Below are 17,820 nucleotides of genomic sequence, written 5' to 3' on the forward strand. Positions count from 1 at the left end.
TTGAGGTTCAACAGATTAATCTATGTTTAATGAAAAACCATATAACAAGTAAGCACTATACCTTGAAAGTTTATTTATCACCATTTTATCATTAGTCTGACATATATATATATATATATATATATATATATATATATATATATATATATATATATATATATATAGCAAGATGATCAAAAGTCTATGCACCCATTCAACAGAGAAAAAACAATTTTTTTAACACTTGCATGACATATCATTGGCACTGCCTTTAGTTGTATAATCCTCCAACTCTTAGCACACTTGTACAATCAATTTTATAAAAAAAAAAAAAAAGAAAAAAAGTGACTGGAATAACATTAGTTTTCACTTTGTGTGATGCACTTTGCAACAGTTTACCAAGCTTTAAGAATTAATAGTCCTCCGAGTGCTGCAGTTGGAGCTGCTTCCTGTGGGATCAGGTAGCAACAGGAATGGTTGAAGGCAAGCTAGCATGAATATGTACTTGTGTATATATATATATATATATATATATATATATATATATATATATATATATATATATATATATATATATACACAAGTACATATTCATACATATTCATGTATATATATATATATATATATATATATATATATATATATATATATATATATATATATATATATATATATACACAAGTACATATTCATGCCAGCTTGCCTTCAACCATTCCTGTTGCTACCTGATCCCACAGGAAGCAGCTTCGTTACCCACAAGTTCAGTGAGGTAGTGTCAGGAAAACAGACAAAACAGGCCACATTTGTTCACACTCAGTCTCTAGGTGTCATGTGTAATGTACCGAAACCACAGCTCCCTATCCACATCCAGGCCCCACAGACCTTTCCATGGTTTACCTCAGACATTTCACATGCCCTGGTTCAGTCCACTGACAGCACATACATGTACAAATACATAAGAAAGAAACACCACAAACACACACACACACACACAAACACACACACACAACTAGAATATGCTTTTCAAGTTGTCACTGCACCAAAAGAAAGGAGCATAAAAAATCAACAAAGGTCCAGAGGAGGGCCACAAAGAAGGTACCAAAATTAAGAGAGTTAAGTGACAGGGATAAGCTAGAGGCTTCAAATCTGCCCACCTATGAAGAGAGAAGAGAGGGGTTACCTGATCACAACCTTCAAGCTTTTAAAACAAATCAATGATGTAGGCAGTGAACAGATTTTCAAGAAACATGGGGATAATGCAACCACAGGATATAATATGAAATTCAGTAAATAATATTAAAATGAATTTACAGTACTACACAGTATGAAAGTAGTTCATTATAATCATTATACTTGATTGCTGTTTCCCATATCAGCGAAGTAGTGCCAGGAAACAGACTAAGAAAGACCCATTCACTCATAGGCACACATATATACATACATGTACATACACATACATATACATAACAGGTACACATATACATACACATACATACACATACAGACAAATACATACATACGCATGTACATATTCATACTTGCTTGCCTTCATCCATTATTGGCGCCACCCCACCCCAAAGAAAACATCATCGCCATCCCCTGCATCAGCGACGTAGCTCCAGTAAAACAGGCAAAGAAAGGCCACATTTACTCACACTGAGTCTCTAGTTGTCATGTGTACTGTACTGAAACCACAGCTCCCTATCCACTTACAGGCCCCACGGACCTTTCCATGGTTTATCAAAGACGTTTCACATACCTTGGTTCAATCCACCAAGTGCATATACCCTGGTATACCACACCATTCCAATTCACTCCATTCCTTGCATGCCTCTCACACTCCTGCAAGTTCTGGCCCCATTCACTCAAAATCATTTTCACTCCATCCTTCCACCTCCATTTGGTCTCCCGCTTATCCTTGTTCCCTCCACCTCTAACACATATATATCTTCTCTGTCAACCTTTCGTCACTCATTCTTTCTATATGGCCAAACCATTTTGACGCACCCTCTTGTACTCTCTCAATCACACTCTTTATATCATCACACATCTCTCTTACCCTTTCATTACTTACTCAATCAAATTAACTCCCACCACATACTGTCCTCAAACATTTCAAATCCAATACATCCACCTTCCTCCGTACAACCCTATCTACAGCCCATGCCTTGCAACCATATATTGTTGGAATTATTATTCCTTTAAACATACACATTTTTGCTCTCTGAGATAATGTTCTCTCTTTCTAAACATTCTTCATCACTCCCAAAACCTTCACCCCCTCCCCAAGCCTATGACTCACTTCCACTTCCATGGTTCCATTCGCTGCCAAGTCCACTCCTAGATATCTACAAAACTTCACTTCCTCCAATATTTCTCCATTCAAACTTACATCCTAACTAACTTGTTCCTTAACCCAGCTGAACCAAATAACCTTGCTCTTATTCACATTCACTCTCAACTTTCTCCTTTCACACACTTTTCCAAACTTAGTCACCAACTTCTGTTTCTCACTCAAATCAGCCACCAATGCTATATCATCAGCAAACAACTAACTCACTTCCCAGGCCCTCTCATCCCCAACAGACTGCATACTCGCCCCTCTCTCCAAAGCTCTTCCATTTAGCTCCCTAATCACCTCATCCATAAAGAAATTAAACAACCATGGGGACATCACAAACCCCTGCTACAGACCGATCTTTACTGGGAACCAATCACTCTCCTCTCTTCCTACTTGTAAGCATGTCTTACACCCTTGATAAAAACCTCTTACTGCTTCCAGTAGCTTACCATCCACACCATATATTCTTAAGACCTTCCACAAAGCATCTCTACCAACCCTGTCCTATGCCCTCTCCCGATCCATAAATGCTATGTACAAAGCCATGTTTTTCTAAGTATTTCTAACATATATTCTTCAAAACACCTGATCCATGCACCCTCTACCACTTCTAAAACCACACTGCTCCTCCACAGTCTGATGCTCTATACATGCCTTCACCTTTCAATCAATACCCTCCAAAAACAATTTTCCAGGAACACTCAACAAACTTATGCCTTTGTAGTTTGAATACTTACCTTTATCCCCTTTGCCTTTGTACAATGGCACTATACATGCATTCCATCAATCCTCAGGCATTTCACCATGATCCATACATACATGAATATCCTTACCAACCAATCAACAACACATTCACCCCTTTTCTTAATAAATTCAAATGCAATACCATCTAAATGCACTGCCTTGCCAGTTTTCACCTTCTGCAAGGCTTTCAGCACCTCTCCTCTCTTCACCAAACCACTCCCTCTGACTCTTTCATCTCACACACCATCCAGACCAAAACACCCTACATTTGCCATTTCCTCCTCACTGCATCACTAACCGTTATCACTTCCCCCTTTGCCCCTTTCACCGATGTTCCCATTTGTTCTCTTGTCTTACACACATTATTCACCTCCTTCCAAAACATCTCTTCGTTCTCCCTAAAGTTTAATGATACTCTCACATCCCAACTCTAATTTGCCCTTTTTTTCAACTCTTGCACCTTCCTCTTGACCTCCTGCCGTTTTCTCTTACACATCTCCCAGTCATTTTGCACTCCTTCCTCAAGTATCATCCAAATGCCTCTCTTTTCTCTTTCACTAACAACTTTACTTCTTCATCCCACCACTCACTACCCTTTCTAATCTTTCTCATGACACATGCATCTCCAGCACATGCCATTACTGCTTCACTAAATACATCCTCATCCACTCCTCTGATGTCATTTTCTCTCACCTTCTGCCATTCCACACTCAATCTCTCCTGGTACTTCCTCACACTAGTCTCTCTTCCAAGCTCGCTTACTTTCACCACTCTCTTCTTCCCAACATTCTCTCTTCATTTTTAAAACCTCTACAAATCTTCACCTCCGCCTCCACAAGATAGTGATCAGACATCCCACCAGCTGCCCCTCCCACCACATTAACATCCAAAAGTATCTCTTTTACATGCCTATCAATCAACACATTATCTAATAATGCTCTTTGACCATCTCTCTTACTCACATACGTATACTTGAGTAGTATATCTCTTTTTAAACATGGTGTTCCCAATCACCAGTCTTTTTCAGCACAAAAATCCACAGGCTCTTCACCATTTTCATTCACAACACTGAATACCCATGTACACCAATTATACCCTCAACTGCCAAATTGTTCAACATTGCATCACAACATTGAACACCCATGTACACCAATTATAACCTCAACCACCAAATTACTCAACTTCGCATTTAAATCACCCATCACTAATACCCAGTCTCATGCACCAAAACTGTTGACACACTCACTCAGCTCCTTCCAAAATACTTGTCTCTCATGATCTTTCTTCTCATGACCAGGTGCATAAGCACCTATAATCACCCATCTCTCTCTATCCACTTTCAGTTTTACCCATGTCAATCTAGAATATACTTCCTTACACTCTATCACACACTCCCATAACTACTCCTGCATCAGGAGTAATGCTACTCCTTCCTTAGCTCTTGTCCTCTCACTAACCATTGAATACATTCCTAAGATGTTTCCAAACCATTCTTCCCCTTTAACCTTGAGCTTTGTTTCACTCAGAGCCAGAACATCCAGGTTTCTTTCTTCAAACATACTACCTATCTCTCCTTTCTTCTCATCTTGGTTACATCTACACACATTCAGACACCCCAATCTGAGCCTTTGAGGAGGATGAACACTCCCTGCTGGACCCCTTCTTCTGTTTCCTCTTTTAGAAATTGAGATACAAGAAGGGGAGGGTTTCCAGCCCTTGGCTCCCACCTTTGCTCCTTTAGTCACCTTCTATAGCACACGGGGAATACGTGGAAAGTATATGGAATAAAGTAACTGAAGGGATGGTTATTCCCGATTGCACAAATAAATCTAAGAAGTTTTATGATAGTAATGAATGTTCAAGTGATGGAGCCCCAAGGGTGTAAAACTCCCTCCCCATACAGTACAAATATTTAAACACACACATAATTGGCTAGGGTTTGTATATGCATACATACACAAGAGTAAACCTATGGTACATATATACAAGGTTAAGACAACAGGGCAACATGGAAAGGTCTGTTGGTCCTTACATTTATCAACCTTTCCACCCCATCCATGAACAAATTAAACAACCATGATGACATCACACATCCCTGCCTCAGACCAACCTTCACCCAAAACCATTCACCCTCCTCGCTTCCTACTCGTACACAAGCCTTACACCCTTGATAAAAACTTCACAATGATTCCAGTAGCTTTCATCCCACACCATACACTTAAGACCTTCCACAAAGCATCCCTATCAACCCTATCCTATGCCCTCTCCAGATCCATAAATGCCACATACAAATCCAACTGTTTTCCTAAATATTTCTCAAACTTTCTCTAAAGCAAACTCCTAATCCATACATCCTCTAACACTTCTGAAACCACAGTACTCCTCCCCAGTCTGATGCTCTATATATGCCTTCACCCTCTCAATCAATACCCTCCCATACAACTTACCAGGTATACTAAAGAAAACTTATACCTCTGAAGTTTGAACACTCATCTTTTTTTCCCCCTTGCCTTTATACAATGGCACTATAGATGCATTCCACCAATCCTCAGGTATCTCACATATGCTGAAAATCCTTAACAATAAAATCAACAATATAGTTACCATCATCCTTAATAAGTTCAACTGATATTACATCCACTCTGGCCACATTCCTGCATTTCACCTAACACATGGCTTTCAGCACCTCTTCTCTTTTCACCAAACCACTAGCCATGAATCTCTCACTTCACATACCAAATCAACTTAAACACCCTTCATCTGTCATTCTTGATAAAACTTCTCACTGCTTCTAGCAGCTTTCCTACCACACCATATATCTTCAAAACCTTCCACAAGGTACATCCATCAACCCTGTCATATTCTTTCTCCGGATCCAATAATGTCACATCCGTTTCTCTAAGTATTTCTCACACGTTCTTTAAAGCAAACATCTGATCCACACTGCTCCTCCCTCATCTGATGCTTTGTTCATGCCTTCAACCTCACAATCAATACCCTTCCATACAACTTACCAGGCATTCTCAACACACTTATACCTCAATAGTCTGAACACTCACCTTTATCCCCCTTGCCGAGATGATGTTTGTAATGGTGTAGGGATGGGTGATGTCTTGAGTATAATCAGGAGAGTGTGACTCATGTTTGTCTAGGGAGCGTGATTTCTGATGGGTGTATGTCTGGTGGGCTGGAGTTTAAGACTGAGCTGAGAGGTTGGCTGTTTGGTGCTTGTTGAGTTACATTACCATGTATATGGAGGAATCTGTGAGCAGAGGTTGCTGTAGTGTGAGTCAGGGGTAATATTTTTCATTTCTACTTAGGGGCTTGTAGTTAGTTGCAGAATAGTTTGAGTAGCAGGGGCTCCAGTGCTACTGCATAGATTTGTGTACATTTCGTCCAACATGATTTGAAAAGACCTACCTTTGAGGTGGTCTGCATAGTTCTGCCACTGATACTGAGACATACTCAGGAGCTGTGCCAAGTCTTCAGGTTGAATAAGAGGCCCACTGTTCTTCAACAGAAAACAGAGAACTTCATTCATTGACAGGATTTCTTTACCATTATCTGTAAATAAAGAGTATGAAAGAATATAAGACATTATCACATCTTCATGCCTCCTATTCCTGTCCACCCCCTTAGTTTTGCTTCCTCTCCCCTTTTGCCATTCATCATCCGATTTCACTTAGTATTCCCTCACACAAGCCTCTTTTCCAAGCTCACTCACTTTTCCAAGCTCACTCCCACTAATATCATTTCATCTTTGCTCACAGCCTCTATAAACTTTCACCATCATCAAGATGAGATCAAAAATCCCACCAGCTGCTCTTCTTATCACACTTAAGTGCAAAAACCTCATTTTAGCATGCCTTTCCATAAGCAGATAGTCCAATAGTGTTTGCTCACATCATCCTCAATTGCTTACATATGCTTATATATGACCCTCTTTTTAAACAAGGTATCCCAATCATCAATTCTTTTTCAGTGCAATATTCCATAAGCTGTTCATCATTTTCAATTTGACTCAAAATGGATACCCCATGCCCTCTAATTATACTTCCACCTGTTATATCACCCACTTTTACAATCAAATCATCCATCACTATTACTCGATTCCTTATGTCAAAATTGCTGGTGCACTCAATCAGCCCTTCCCAAAACACTTTACTCTTCCTTGCTCTTTTTGCTACCAAGTATATAGGCACAAACAATCACCCACCTTGCTCAATCCACTTTCATTTTCTTCTATATCAGCCCAGAGCTTACTTTCTTTAACTCTTTCACACACTCCCACAATAACTCTTTAAGCAGAAGTGCCACCCCTCCACTGCTCTTACCACTACACCAATCCCAGAATCTATTCCTAAGACATTCCCAAACCACTCTTCCCCCTTCCCATTGAGCATAGTTTCATTCAGAACCAGAGCATTCAGGTTCCCCTCTCCAAACATGTACTTACACCTATCTCTCCCTTCTTCTCATCTGGTCACATCCAAGCACATTCAGACACCCTAACCTGAGCCTTCATGGAGGATGAGCACCCCTTGCTTTTGCTTGGCTCCTTCTACTCCATCTTTTAAAAACAGAAGTACATGAAGAGGAGGGTTTCTGACCCGTAGCTACCACTCTTTTAGTTGTCTGCTAAGACATGCATGGAATACGAGGGTAGTATTCTTTCTGCCCTATCCCCAAAAGATATAGAAACATGACATAACATGTATTCACTGATATGACCTACATGAATTGAATTCCGCCCTCATAACCCAGTCTTAAACTTCACTCCACCAGACATATATCAGCCTGAAACTAAACTCCCCAGACAAGTATGAGTGATACTTACTCACCTGAATTCTAGACTCAATTCACCTCTCCAGCACTAAAGAGAGCAATTCAACATATTGCAAGACCCCTCATGCCCAAGATGCAACCACCTATGCCCAGGATGTAACTTCCACACTGAACACTGTCCTGTACTAATCCCATAAAGACATCACCTCACTCCTTGACCTGCTGTCCTGCTCGGTGGATGTAGCCAACTTCCTGAGTGCCTCAGGATCCCCATAGGAGGGTACAGGTATGGTGCAAAAGGGTTAAGGTACAGGTATGGAGATAAAAAAATTTTTCTTGAAAGGCAAAATCCAAATAAGATAAGAGAGCATAAGTCCGAAGAAATTATGAATATTCATAATGAAGAAATGCAAAGTTATGGGTGAGTAATGGATGAAAATACACAAAGAATATAGTATACTGGTATCTGAAGGAGGTCTAAGAGCATGCAAGCATCATCTCACAATAGGGCCAGAAACTGCAAACAATATATAGACTGACAGACATAAAAAGATATAGTACCATTAACTTGTTATGAAGATATTGTGATGCTGAATGAGGAAAGGATATGCTTCATATTCATGATGCAGCCATTAATCTTAAGTTCACCTAACATACTTTACGGACACTTAAATTCACGTGGATTGGTAAGTGTTAATCTGTCATTACACTAAAGAAATCTAATACTTTGATGAACAAAATTGTAAGAGCTATTATATCATAAACTAAAGAAAATATATCAACCTTGGACACACTGTAGGTGCTCCCCAACTTACGATGGGGTTACAGTCCGATAAATCCATTAAAAGTTGAAAGCATCATGTCAAAAATGCATTCAATACTATACATCTAAACTACCAAACATCATAGCTTAGCCTAGCCTACCTTAAACCTTCTCAGAACACTTATATTTTTCAACCACAATTAACATAAGCAGCTCTTCCTTACAAGCTTCAGCACCTATAGTTTCAGCACTTGCTGCCTCACTGCTAACATCTACATTATGAAAACCATGTTGAAGTGTTGCTGTAAATATTTGCATATATGTAGGATAATTGGCACGGTTTCAGTGTATCGAAAAGACTTCTTGCCTTAGCCTGGATAGGCTAAATAGTATGCGCTTCTGTGTCTGTTCTTCTATCCATGTGACAAGTAATTTTTCTATATCATCAATCAGCTCAGCTCTTTTCTTTGTGATGACAGTAGATTTAACTGATGCTGAAGATTCACTGCATCACTGATTCGCTTCTTATCATTTAAGATGGTTGAGATCGTCTATTCGAAAATCCTAAATCAATGTAATGGCCATTGCTGGCTTCCCACCTTCATGCTGGGCAAATGGCTTCCCACCTTCATGCTGGGCAATTATCTTTATTTTCAAGAGTAATTGCCTTCCTCTTCCCACCAGAGGCAGGAGACATAGATGGGCATTTTGTAAATATGTTTGGATGCAAAAACACATAAAACTAAATCCAAAAAATGCTGGCAGCAAAGTGCACTGTAGAGTAATGATTGTTTACACTCATGATCAAGTGGCTGACTGGAAGCTGCAGCTCCCTGTCACTCCACAGCATCACAAGAGAGTATCATACCACATATCTCTAGCCCAGGAAAAGATCAAAATTCATTATTTGAAGTAAGATTTCTACTGAATACGTATCACAAAGCTGAAAAATTGTAAGTCGAATCATCATAAGTTAGGGAGCACCATGTACAGTTCTAAGAAATGAAACATATTTTCTGATCTGATTAAAGATAGACTAAACAAGACACAATCATGTTAAAAAATGAAGTAAAAAAATAATGTAAAAATAACACTGACACCTCATGATTCACTACTAACCTGCAAGTTTCCTCACAAATCGAGGCATGAAATGAAATCTTGGGCATCCTTCAGAATCACCCATTGCACAGAGATTCAAGTCAACAAGTTCCAAGAGCTCAATAAAGAGGAATGAATCTGAAAATATAGTATTGGTAAGATAAATAAGAAATCGTACAATATCTAACTGGCACTTACCATGAACATATTAAAAATCAACTCCTTCATACCTCATCCCATTTGTGTGGGGAGTGTAAGTGACAGGATTTTAAAAGACTAAACCACCAGCTCAGTATCACCTGCCTGCAAGGTTGAACATTTGTCTCATGAGTTGTGAATGCTGTGCCATATGGTTAATAGACAACACAGTATTCCTTCACTTCTCATAAACAGAGGACAATAAGTGCACTTAAGTCACAAGAAATTTTCTATCACTAACTTTCTAAAAACAAAGAAATACTCACAAAACAAATTAAGCTCCTGAATGCAAAAGTTATCTGGAATTTTCTCCTGTATATAAAGAATGGTGTATTCAATGTTGAAGCGAATAACCCGGCAAGTTGGTACCTCTTCAAGTGGGTGATGTGACAGCAAAGAGAAACCTTCAAAAAGGAACTCATGGCTGTCATGCACTATCACAGTTGGAGTTTTAATCTGTTAAAAGTGAAAAAGGATATCATGGACATAAAACAAACTTATGATAAAAATATCTATTGGTTTGCAGTGTATTACATGGCCTTTTATCCAGAGAAGGGTTGCACATGAAATATCCTTCTCAAACTTTTTTCTGAAATGAAGCTGTGTTTAAACCCTCTATCATAAAAGTTATCTCTTAGTTTCTTATGGTGCTCTGTCCGTAAGTGAAAAAAACAATATGGACTTAGGGGAAAATTTCTATATCACTACACTCTTTTTACAGAGACAAACATCTCTACCTAAACATGAATGTTATTGAGAATCACACGATAAATAGAGGAACATTACACATAATAACAATATATAGAGTACAAAACCAAAATGATAATAACAATCATTAAGTTAATTCTTATTTATGGGGTAGAGATTAATGGATATCTTACTCAAGAATACTACTTTTAATCTAAGGCCTAAATATTAAAGAGGATAACATATGTATCTGTCTAAAGGGATCTAGTGTACTCAGGTTAATAAAATTACTATAAAGTGATACTTCAGAACTGAGTGAACTGTTTGTTTGTGATGACAGTTGTATAAGATGAGAATGTGGGAGCACTAATTTTTGGATCTTGTGTACTGGATGTGTTGGCAAATATGGGTAGATGGGCAAATGGAAATGTTAGGGAGCGAAGTGAAATGTGGATGTTTTTGTTCAATGTAGCACACAGAACATAAGATTGACAGACAGTCAAACAGACAGGCAGATACAAATAGACAGGAATACTCCATAATTTCACGTCAAACTTTTTAGCAAATTCACAAAAGGTACAGTATCATATTAACTACTGTTATTACAATTCTTATTACTATAACTGATGAATAATGTCCTGTATACATGAATTTGAGAAACACCTAAGTATAAATGAGGCTACTCATTGTTCCTCACGCTACATTGTTCAGGCTGGAAAAGCCATTAGATTCTGAAAGAAACTATCTATAAACATCATATACAAGCATGATACTCACCAGGAAGTTTGTGGGTGGGGATATTGTAATGAGGTAATGATGGAGGTGATCTGCATTATTTGTCCAAGGATCACATGACGGTAATTTACCCTCCCCAACATAATATCCATGTCGGATTCCTGATCGTTGGGCCTTCAGGGAACATCGGCAAAGAGGGCCATCATTCATCTATGAAAATAATTCAATTTTGTGTGAATAACTTACCAAACTTGGTGGAGTCACACCAAGGTCAACTTTGGAAAATATTTTTTTTTTTTTTTTTTTTTTTTTTTTTTTTTTATACTTTGTCGCTGTCTCCCGCGTTTGCGAGGTAGCGCAAGGAAACAGACGAAAGAAATGGCCCAACCCCCCCCCCCATACACATGTACATACACACGTCCAGACACGCAAATATACATACCTACACAGCTTTCCATGGTTTACCCCAGACGCTTCATATGCCTTGCTTCAATCCACTGACAGCACGTCAACCCCTGTATACCACATGACTCCAATTCACTCTATTTCTTGCCCTCCGTTCACCCTCCTGCATGTTCAGGCCCCGATCACACAAAATCTTTTTCACTCCATCTTTCCACCTCCAATTTGGTCTCCCTCTTCTCCTCGTTCCCTCCACCTCCGACACATATATCCTCTTGGTCAATCTCTCCTCACTCATTCTCTCCATGTGCCCAAACCATTTCAAAACACCCTCTTCTGCTCTCTCGACCACGCTCTTTTTATTTCCACACATCTCTCTTACCCTTACGTTACTTACTCGATCAAACCACCTCACACCACACATTGTCCTCAAACATCTCATTTCCAGCACATCCATCCTCCTGCGCACATCTCTATCCATAGCCCACGCCTCGCAACCATACAGCATTGTTGGAACCACTATTCCCTCAAACATACCCATTTTTGCTTTCCGAGATAATGTTCTCGACTTCCACACATTTTTCAAGGCTCCCAAAATTTTCGCCCCCTCCCCCACCCTATGATCCACTTCCGCTTCCATGGTTCCATCCGCTGACAGATCCACTCCCAGATATCTAAAACACTTCACTTCCTCCAGTTTTTCTCCATTCAAACTCACCTCCCAATTGACTTGACCCTCACCCCTACTGTACCTAATAACCTTGCTCTTATTCACATTTACTCTCAACTTTCTTCTTCCACACACTTTACCAAACTCAGTCACCAGCTTCTGCAGTTTCTCACATGAATCAGCCACCAGCGCTGTATCATCAGCGAACAACAATTGACTCACTTCCCAAGCTCTCTCATCCCCAACAGACTTCATACTTGCCCCTCTTTCCAGGACTCTTGCATTTACCTCCTTTACAACCCCATCCATAAACAAATTAAACAACCATGGAGACATCACACACCCCTGCCGCAAACCTACATTCACTGAGAACCAATCACTTTCCTCTCTTCCTACACGTACACATGCCTTACATCCTCGATAAAAACTTTTCACTGCTTCTAACAACTTGCCTCCCACACCATATATTCTTAATACCTTCCACAGAGCATCTCTATCAACTCTATCATATGCCTTCTCCAGATCCATAAATGCTACATACAAATCCATTTGCTTTTCTAAGTATTTCTCACATACATTCTTCAAAGCAAACACCTGATCCACACATCCTCTACCACTTCTGAAACCGCACTGCTCTTCCCCAATCTGATGCTCTGTACATGCCTTCACCCTCTCAATCAATACCCTCCCATATAATTTACCAGGAATACTCAACAAACTTATACCTCTGTAATTTGAGCACTCACTCTTATCCCCTTTGCCTTTGTACAATGGCACTATGCACGCATTCCGCCAATCCTCAGGCACCTCACCATGAGTCATACATACATTAAATAACCTTACCAACCAGTCAACAATACAGTCACCCCCTTTCTTAATAAATTCCACTGCAATACCATCCAAACCTGCTGCCTTGCCGGCTTTCATCTTCCGCAAAGCTTTTACTACCTCTTCTCTGTTTACCAAATCATTTTCCCTAACCCTCTCACTTTGCACACCACCTCGACCAAAACACCCTATATCTGCCACTCTGTCATCAGACACATTCAACAAACCTTCAAAATACTCATTCCATCTCCTTCTCACATCACCGCTACTTGTTATCACCTCCCCATTTACGCCCTTCACTGAAGCTCCCATTTGCTCCCTTGTCTTACGCACCCTATTTACCTCCTTCCAGAACATCTTTTTATTCTCCCTAAAATTTACTGATAGTCTCTCACCCCAACTCTCATTTGCCCTTTTTTTCACCTCTTGCACCTTTCTCTTGACCTCCTGTCTCTTTCTTTTATACTTCTCCCACTCAATTGCATTTTTTCCCTGCAAAAATCGTCCAAATGCCTCTCTCTTCTCTTTCACTAATACTCTTACTTCTTCATCCCACCACTCACTACCCTTTCTAAACAGCCCACCTCCCACTCTTCTCATGCCACAAGCATCTTTTGCGCAATCCATCACTGATTCCCTAAATACATCCCATTCCTCCCCGACTCCCCTTACTTCCATTGTTCTCACCTTTTTCCATTCTGTACACAGTCTCTCCTGGTACTTCCCCACACAGGTCTCCTTCCCAAGCTCACTTGGAAAATATATGTAAGAAATATTTAAAGAGAAAAATTTTTATGTGGCATTTAGGTATCAGGAAAAAGTGTACAACAAGGTTGACTGAGATGCCTTATGTAGGATGCTATGAATATACTGTGTGGGAAGAAAGCTATTAGAAGCAGTAAAGATATCTTTTTCTTTAGTATAGTAAGGTGAGTGCACTAGTAGGAATGGAGGAGGGTGAGTAGTTCAAAGTGCAGGTGGGTCTGCATTAAGGATGTGTGATGTCACTATAGCTGGTTACTGTTTATGGTTGTGGTGATGAGGAAGGTAATTGGGAGGGTTTTGGAGTATGAGCCACAGAAGGGGCACTAAGCTGTCAATGAGCTGAACCAGGATATGTGAAGTGGTCAGGGGAAAGTACAGAGTGGTCTGTGGGGCTTAGTTGTGTATGGGGATGCTGGTTTTGGTGCACCATACAGGACAGATATGATGGTCTGTTCTTAGTGCTAGCCTTGCAAAGGAAGGAAAAGGTGAACAAGTATCAAAAAAATTAGTAATCAGAGATTGCCTCACTTATGATAAACCAAAATGGAAATTTCTCCTGTAAATCATAATAAACATTCTTGCTGGTTCTTCAATATTTACAAGGAAGCATACAGCCACTAACTAAAATGTTTGGGAATAAATCAATAACAGCAATCCTATCATGGGAAAAAGCCATATCATTTATGTTACAACAACAGAAGATGCTAATTAACTGAAAACCTATCTGCAAAAGGAAAAAAAAATTAGGGTTAAAGAGGCACTCATAGCAGAATACTTTATCAAGATTAAAAATGATACTTACCTCCCCTGGATCATTGAACCACAACTCTGGGTGTAAGCGATCAGGATGATTACGTTTTTTTTCAAGTTCTTTGGATATCCTGTCCATCTCACTCTCATCATCCTCATCACTGCTTGTGGTGCTGTCACTGTCATTGTCATTACTGCTGCTGCCACTCGTACTATCAGAGTCTTCTAAAGTTCTGCACTGGTCCTCTAGCTTTTCACATTTCTTCTTATGCCTACATCTGTGTTTACACTTTCTAAATGTAACTGATGATTCTGTATCACACCTGTTCTCATCATGCAAATGTCCTTCACCTTTAGCTTCTTTATCTAATGATGCTTCAGAATCACCATCTCCTTTTGTAATAATCAAATCATCATCTTGGACATCTTTATTACTATACACTTCACTCTTTTCTTTGCTGTTGCTAATTACAGTGTCTTGTTCATTGTTTTCTTTTGTAACTTCAGTTACATTTTCTTCATCTTTGTTACCATCATTTTTTGAGATGTTAATATTCCTGCAAACTGAAAAAATTCACATTACTTTTATATTACCTAAAATGATATAAATAATCATGCTCTGGACAGAAAGTAGCATAATTCCTTTAAACTATATGATATTCAATTATTTTCTTTCCAAATAAATGAAAAAAAAATAAATTGCTAGGAATTAATTCATAGTAAGCATATTGGTTGGTGAAAGCTTTCTGGAAGATGAAATCTGTTAAGGCAGCAGGTTTAGATGGTACTGCTGGGGAATTCATTAAAAAAGGGGGTGACTGTGTTGCTGACTGGTTGGTGAGGATATTCAATGTATGTATGAATCATGATGAAGTGCCTGAGGATTAGCAGAATGCATGCATAGTGCCTTTCTTATCAAGATAAGGTGGACATAACCCTACCTGGCACAGAGGGTAGGAACCTACCTAAATATTTTCCAAAATATCAAAATGGTCATAATCAATATCAACATTCACAGTGAAAGCTGCCTGATCTATAACCAAGGGGTCAGATCTAACTCTAGAAACTTAGGCCTCTCAAGAGGCCCAAAAGGGAGAGAGGTACTATTGTGTAGCCACTTCCCAAAGAGCTCTAAAACACTCTTCAAACCAGTCTTGGTATTTTGGAGGTAGACCTTTCTTGTTCTTGGGCTTAAAGTTATCCCCATTTCTCTTCAGAAAGTTAGCAAGAAAAGGAAACTTCAAAACTACATTGCTTCTCTGTTCCACTTACAAAGCAGTCACTTCTGTGTACATGAAAGATATACCAAAGATGAAAGCAACTGCTAGTTGTGCACTGGTAAAGTAATTACAAAAGATAAATCAGCAATCCTTACACAAACATATGATTACTTCATACAGAATACCTAATTCCCAAATAAAACACACAATGTATATCAAAATGTGATACTAGATGTACTGTACATAACAATATGAAAAAGTACTTCTTATGTCTTCTCATCTTCTGTTATTCATATTCTTTCCTTCCATAATGATCGCACAGTGTAAAATAATACAATTAGTACACCAACAAAGATCTGAGTTGCACAGCCTAAAAATCTTAACTATGCTAGTTTAAACAAATCATTTAATAAAGCCAGCACACATTCATTTAAAACTGTTACTGGTAAACAATTGTATTACAGGGTTTCATAAGCAAGTGGTAGCACCAAGAGTGAAAAGACACTTTTTAAGAGACTGTATCAATGTCAAAGGATAAAAAAAGAGTACAGTCTCATCAAGGAACTCCTCACTTCTAAGGGGTCTATCATCTCCCTGATTGAAGAACAGTCTTGAAGCTGCAGGAACCCTAAAAAGGGGATTCTGAGGTTGTAAAATTTAATGATGAACTAGTAAACAGTGCCATCTACGATTTGACCAAAGAAATATTAATCTTTCAATCATATCAGCAATCTTTGCACAAAAACAATATTACAACAAAAAGGCATAGAATACAAAGTACCTAATTCCCATAACATTCCCTAATTCATAAATGTAAGATTTTAAAAGACGATCAAAGGTATTTCTTTAACAGCATTTGGTTAGACTTGCTTATCTCAAGCATTACAGCAATCAAAAGTAATTAGTAGATCTTTTCAAGCAAAAATTTTTTTCTTCATCTACAGTTAATTAACCCAGCCATAACTTTTGGATGATAATGTGTATCAAGAATATATGTACTATAAGGATTATTGCCAAGGCTTGGGCTGGTTGGGCAAGTTTGGTAACTGAGCATTTCCAGATGATTGCATGTAGTCATAAACATGTGCTGGTAGATCCAACATGCTTTCAATATGAAGTAAAAATGATTTGGCAATATCATTCTGAAATAAAAAATGACTCAAATAATGAAGTTTCATTAATCACTCATTTCAACAAAATGGCTTGAGGACCACAAAATTTTATATTCATACTTCTCATACCCTCCAAGTTCTCTACCCAGTGGAGTATATCATACCAGAAATAGTACTAGAAAAAATAATTAAAATCATCTGATAAACTAGTCAGTTGCATATCCTGAACACCACATTCAAAGCTTCTTCTAATACTCTGTTCTGATTAGATATTCATTTGAAATACCCTTATCCTTTTTCACATGAGTGGAAAACAATCTGATTTTGTGGAATTTGTAAAGTGCTAGTACCTAAAGGTTATTTCCAGCATTATCTATCTCAAAACTTAAAAGCTATTCATATACAATCATACTGTATACTCTTGCTTCCTTTAAAAATTTGCTAATCTACTTACATCGACATTAGCATCTACCATATCTTCAACACTTTTACTTCTTTAAATGTTTTCAGGAAATTCACCTATGATACTGAGTCATACTTTTGTCATTCTATCGGTACATATTCCATGGCAATAATGCAGTTGCAGGTGTCACACATTAGGAAAGATCTTCTATCCATTATGTAACCATGTTTCAAAATAATATGACAAATTCTCAACTGACATAGAATTGTCACAAAAATTATCATTCTTGTTGAAAAAGGAGTCATACAACACTTTTCTTTACCTCTGTAGTTTGTTATTC

The 17,820-nt window shown here is 38.6% G+C and overlaps 1 protein-coding gene across 1 annotated transcript in view; it reads right to left on the reverse strand.

The window, feature by feature from the left end:
* The window catches only part of drosha (ribonuclease 3 drosha), a 45,922-nt gene that overhangs the window by 25,012 nt on the left and 3,090 nt on the right, over window positions 1-17,820 (reverse strand). Inside the window, exons 3-7 of the mRNA XM_071660500.1 lie at window positions 14,798-15,309; window positions 11,373-11,540; window positions 10,175-10,364; window positions 9,732-9,848; window positions 6,485-6,628 (exon numbers count right to left, since the gene is read on the reverse strand). Coding sequence (XP_071516601.1) covers window positions 6,485-6,628; window positions 9,732-9,848; window positions 10,175-10,364; window positions 11,373-11,540; window positions 14,798-15,309 — 1,131 coding nt within the window. The remainder of the gene's footprint in view (window positions 1-6,484; window positions 6,629-9,731; window positions 9,849-10,174; window positions 10,365-11,372; window positions 11,541-14,797; window positions 15,310-17,820) is intronic.

The sequence above is a fragment of the Panulirus ornatus genome, chromosome 71 (genome assembly GCF_036320965.1).
Source record: "Panulirus ornatus isolate Po-2019 chromosome 71, ASM3632096v1, whole genome shotgun sequence".
Classification (NCBI taxonomy): Eukaryota; Metazoa; Arthropoda; class Malacostraca; order Decapoda; family Palinuridae; genus Panulirus; species Panulirus ornatus.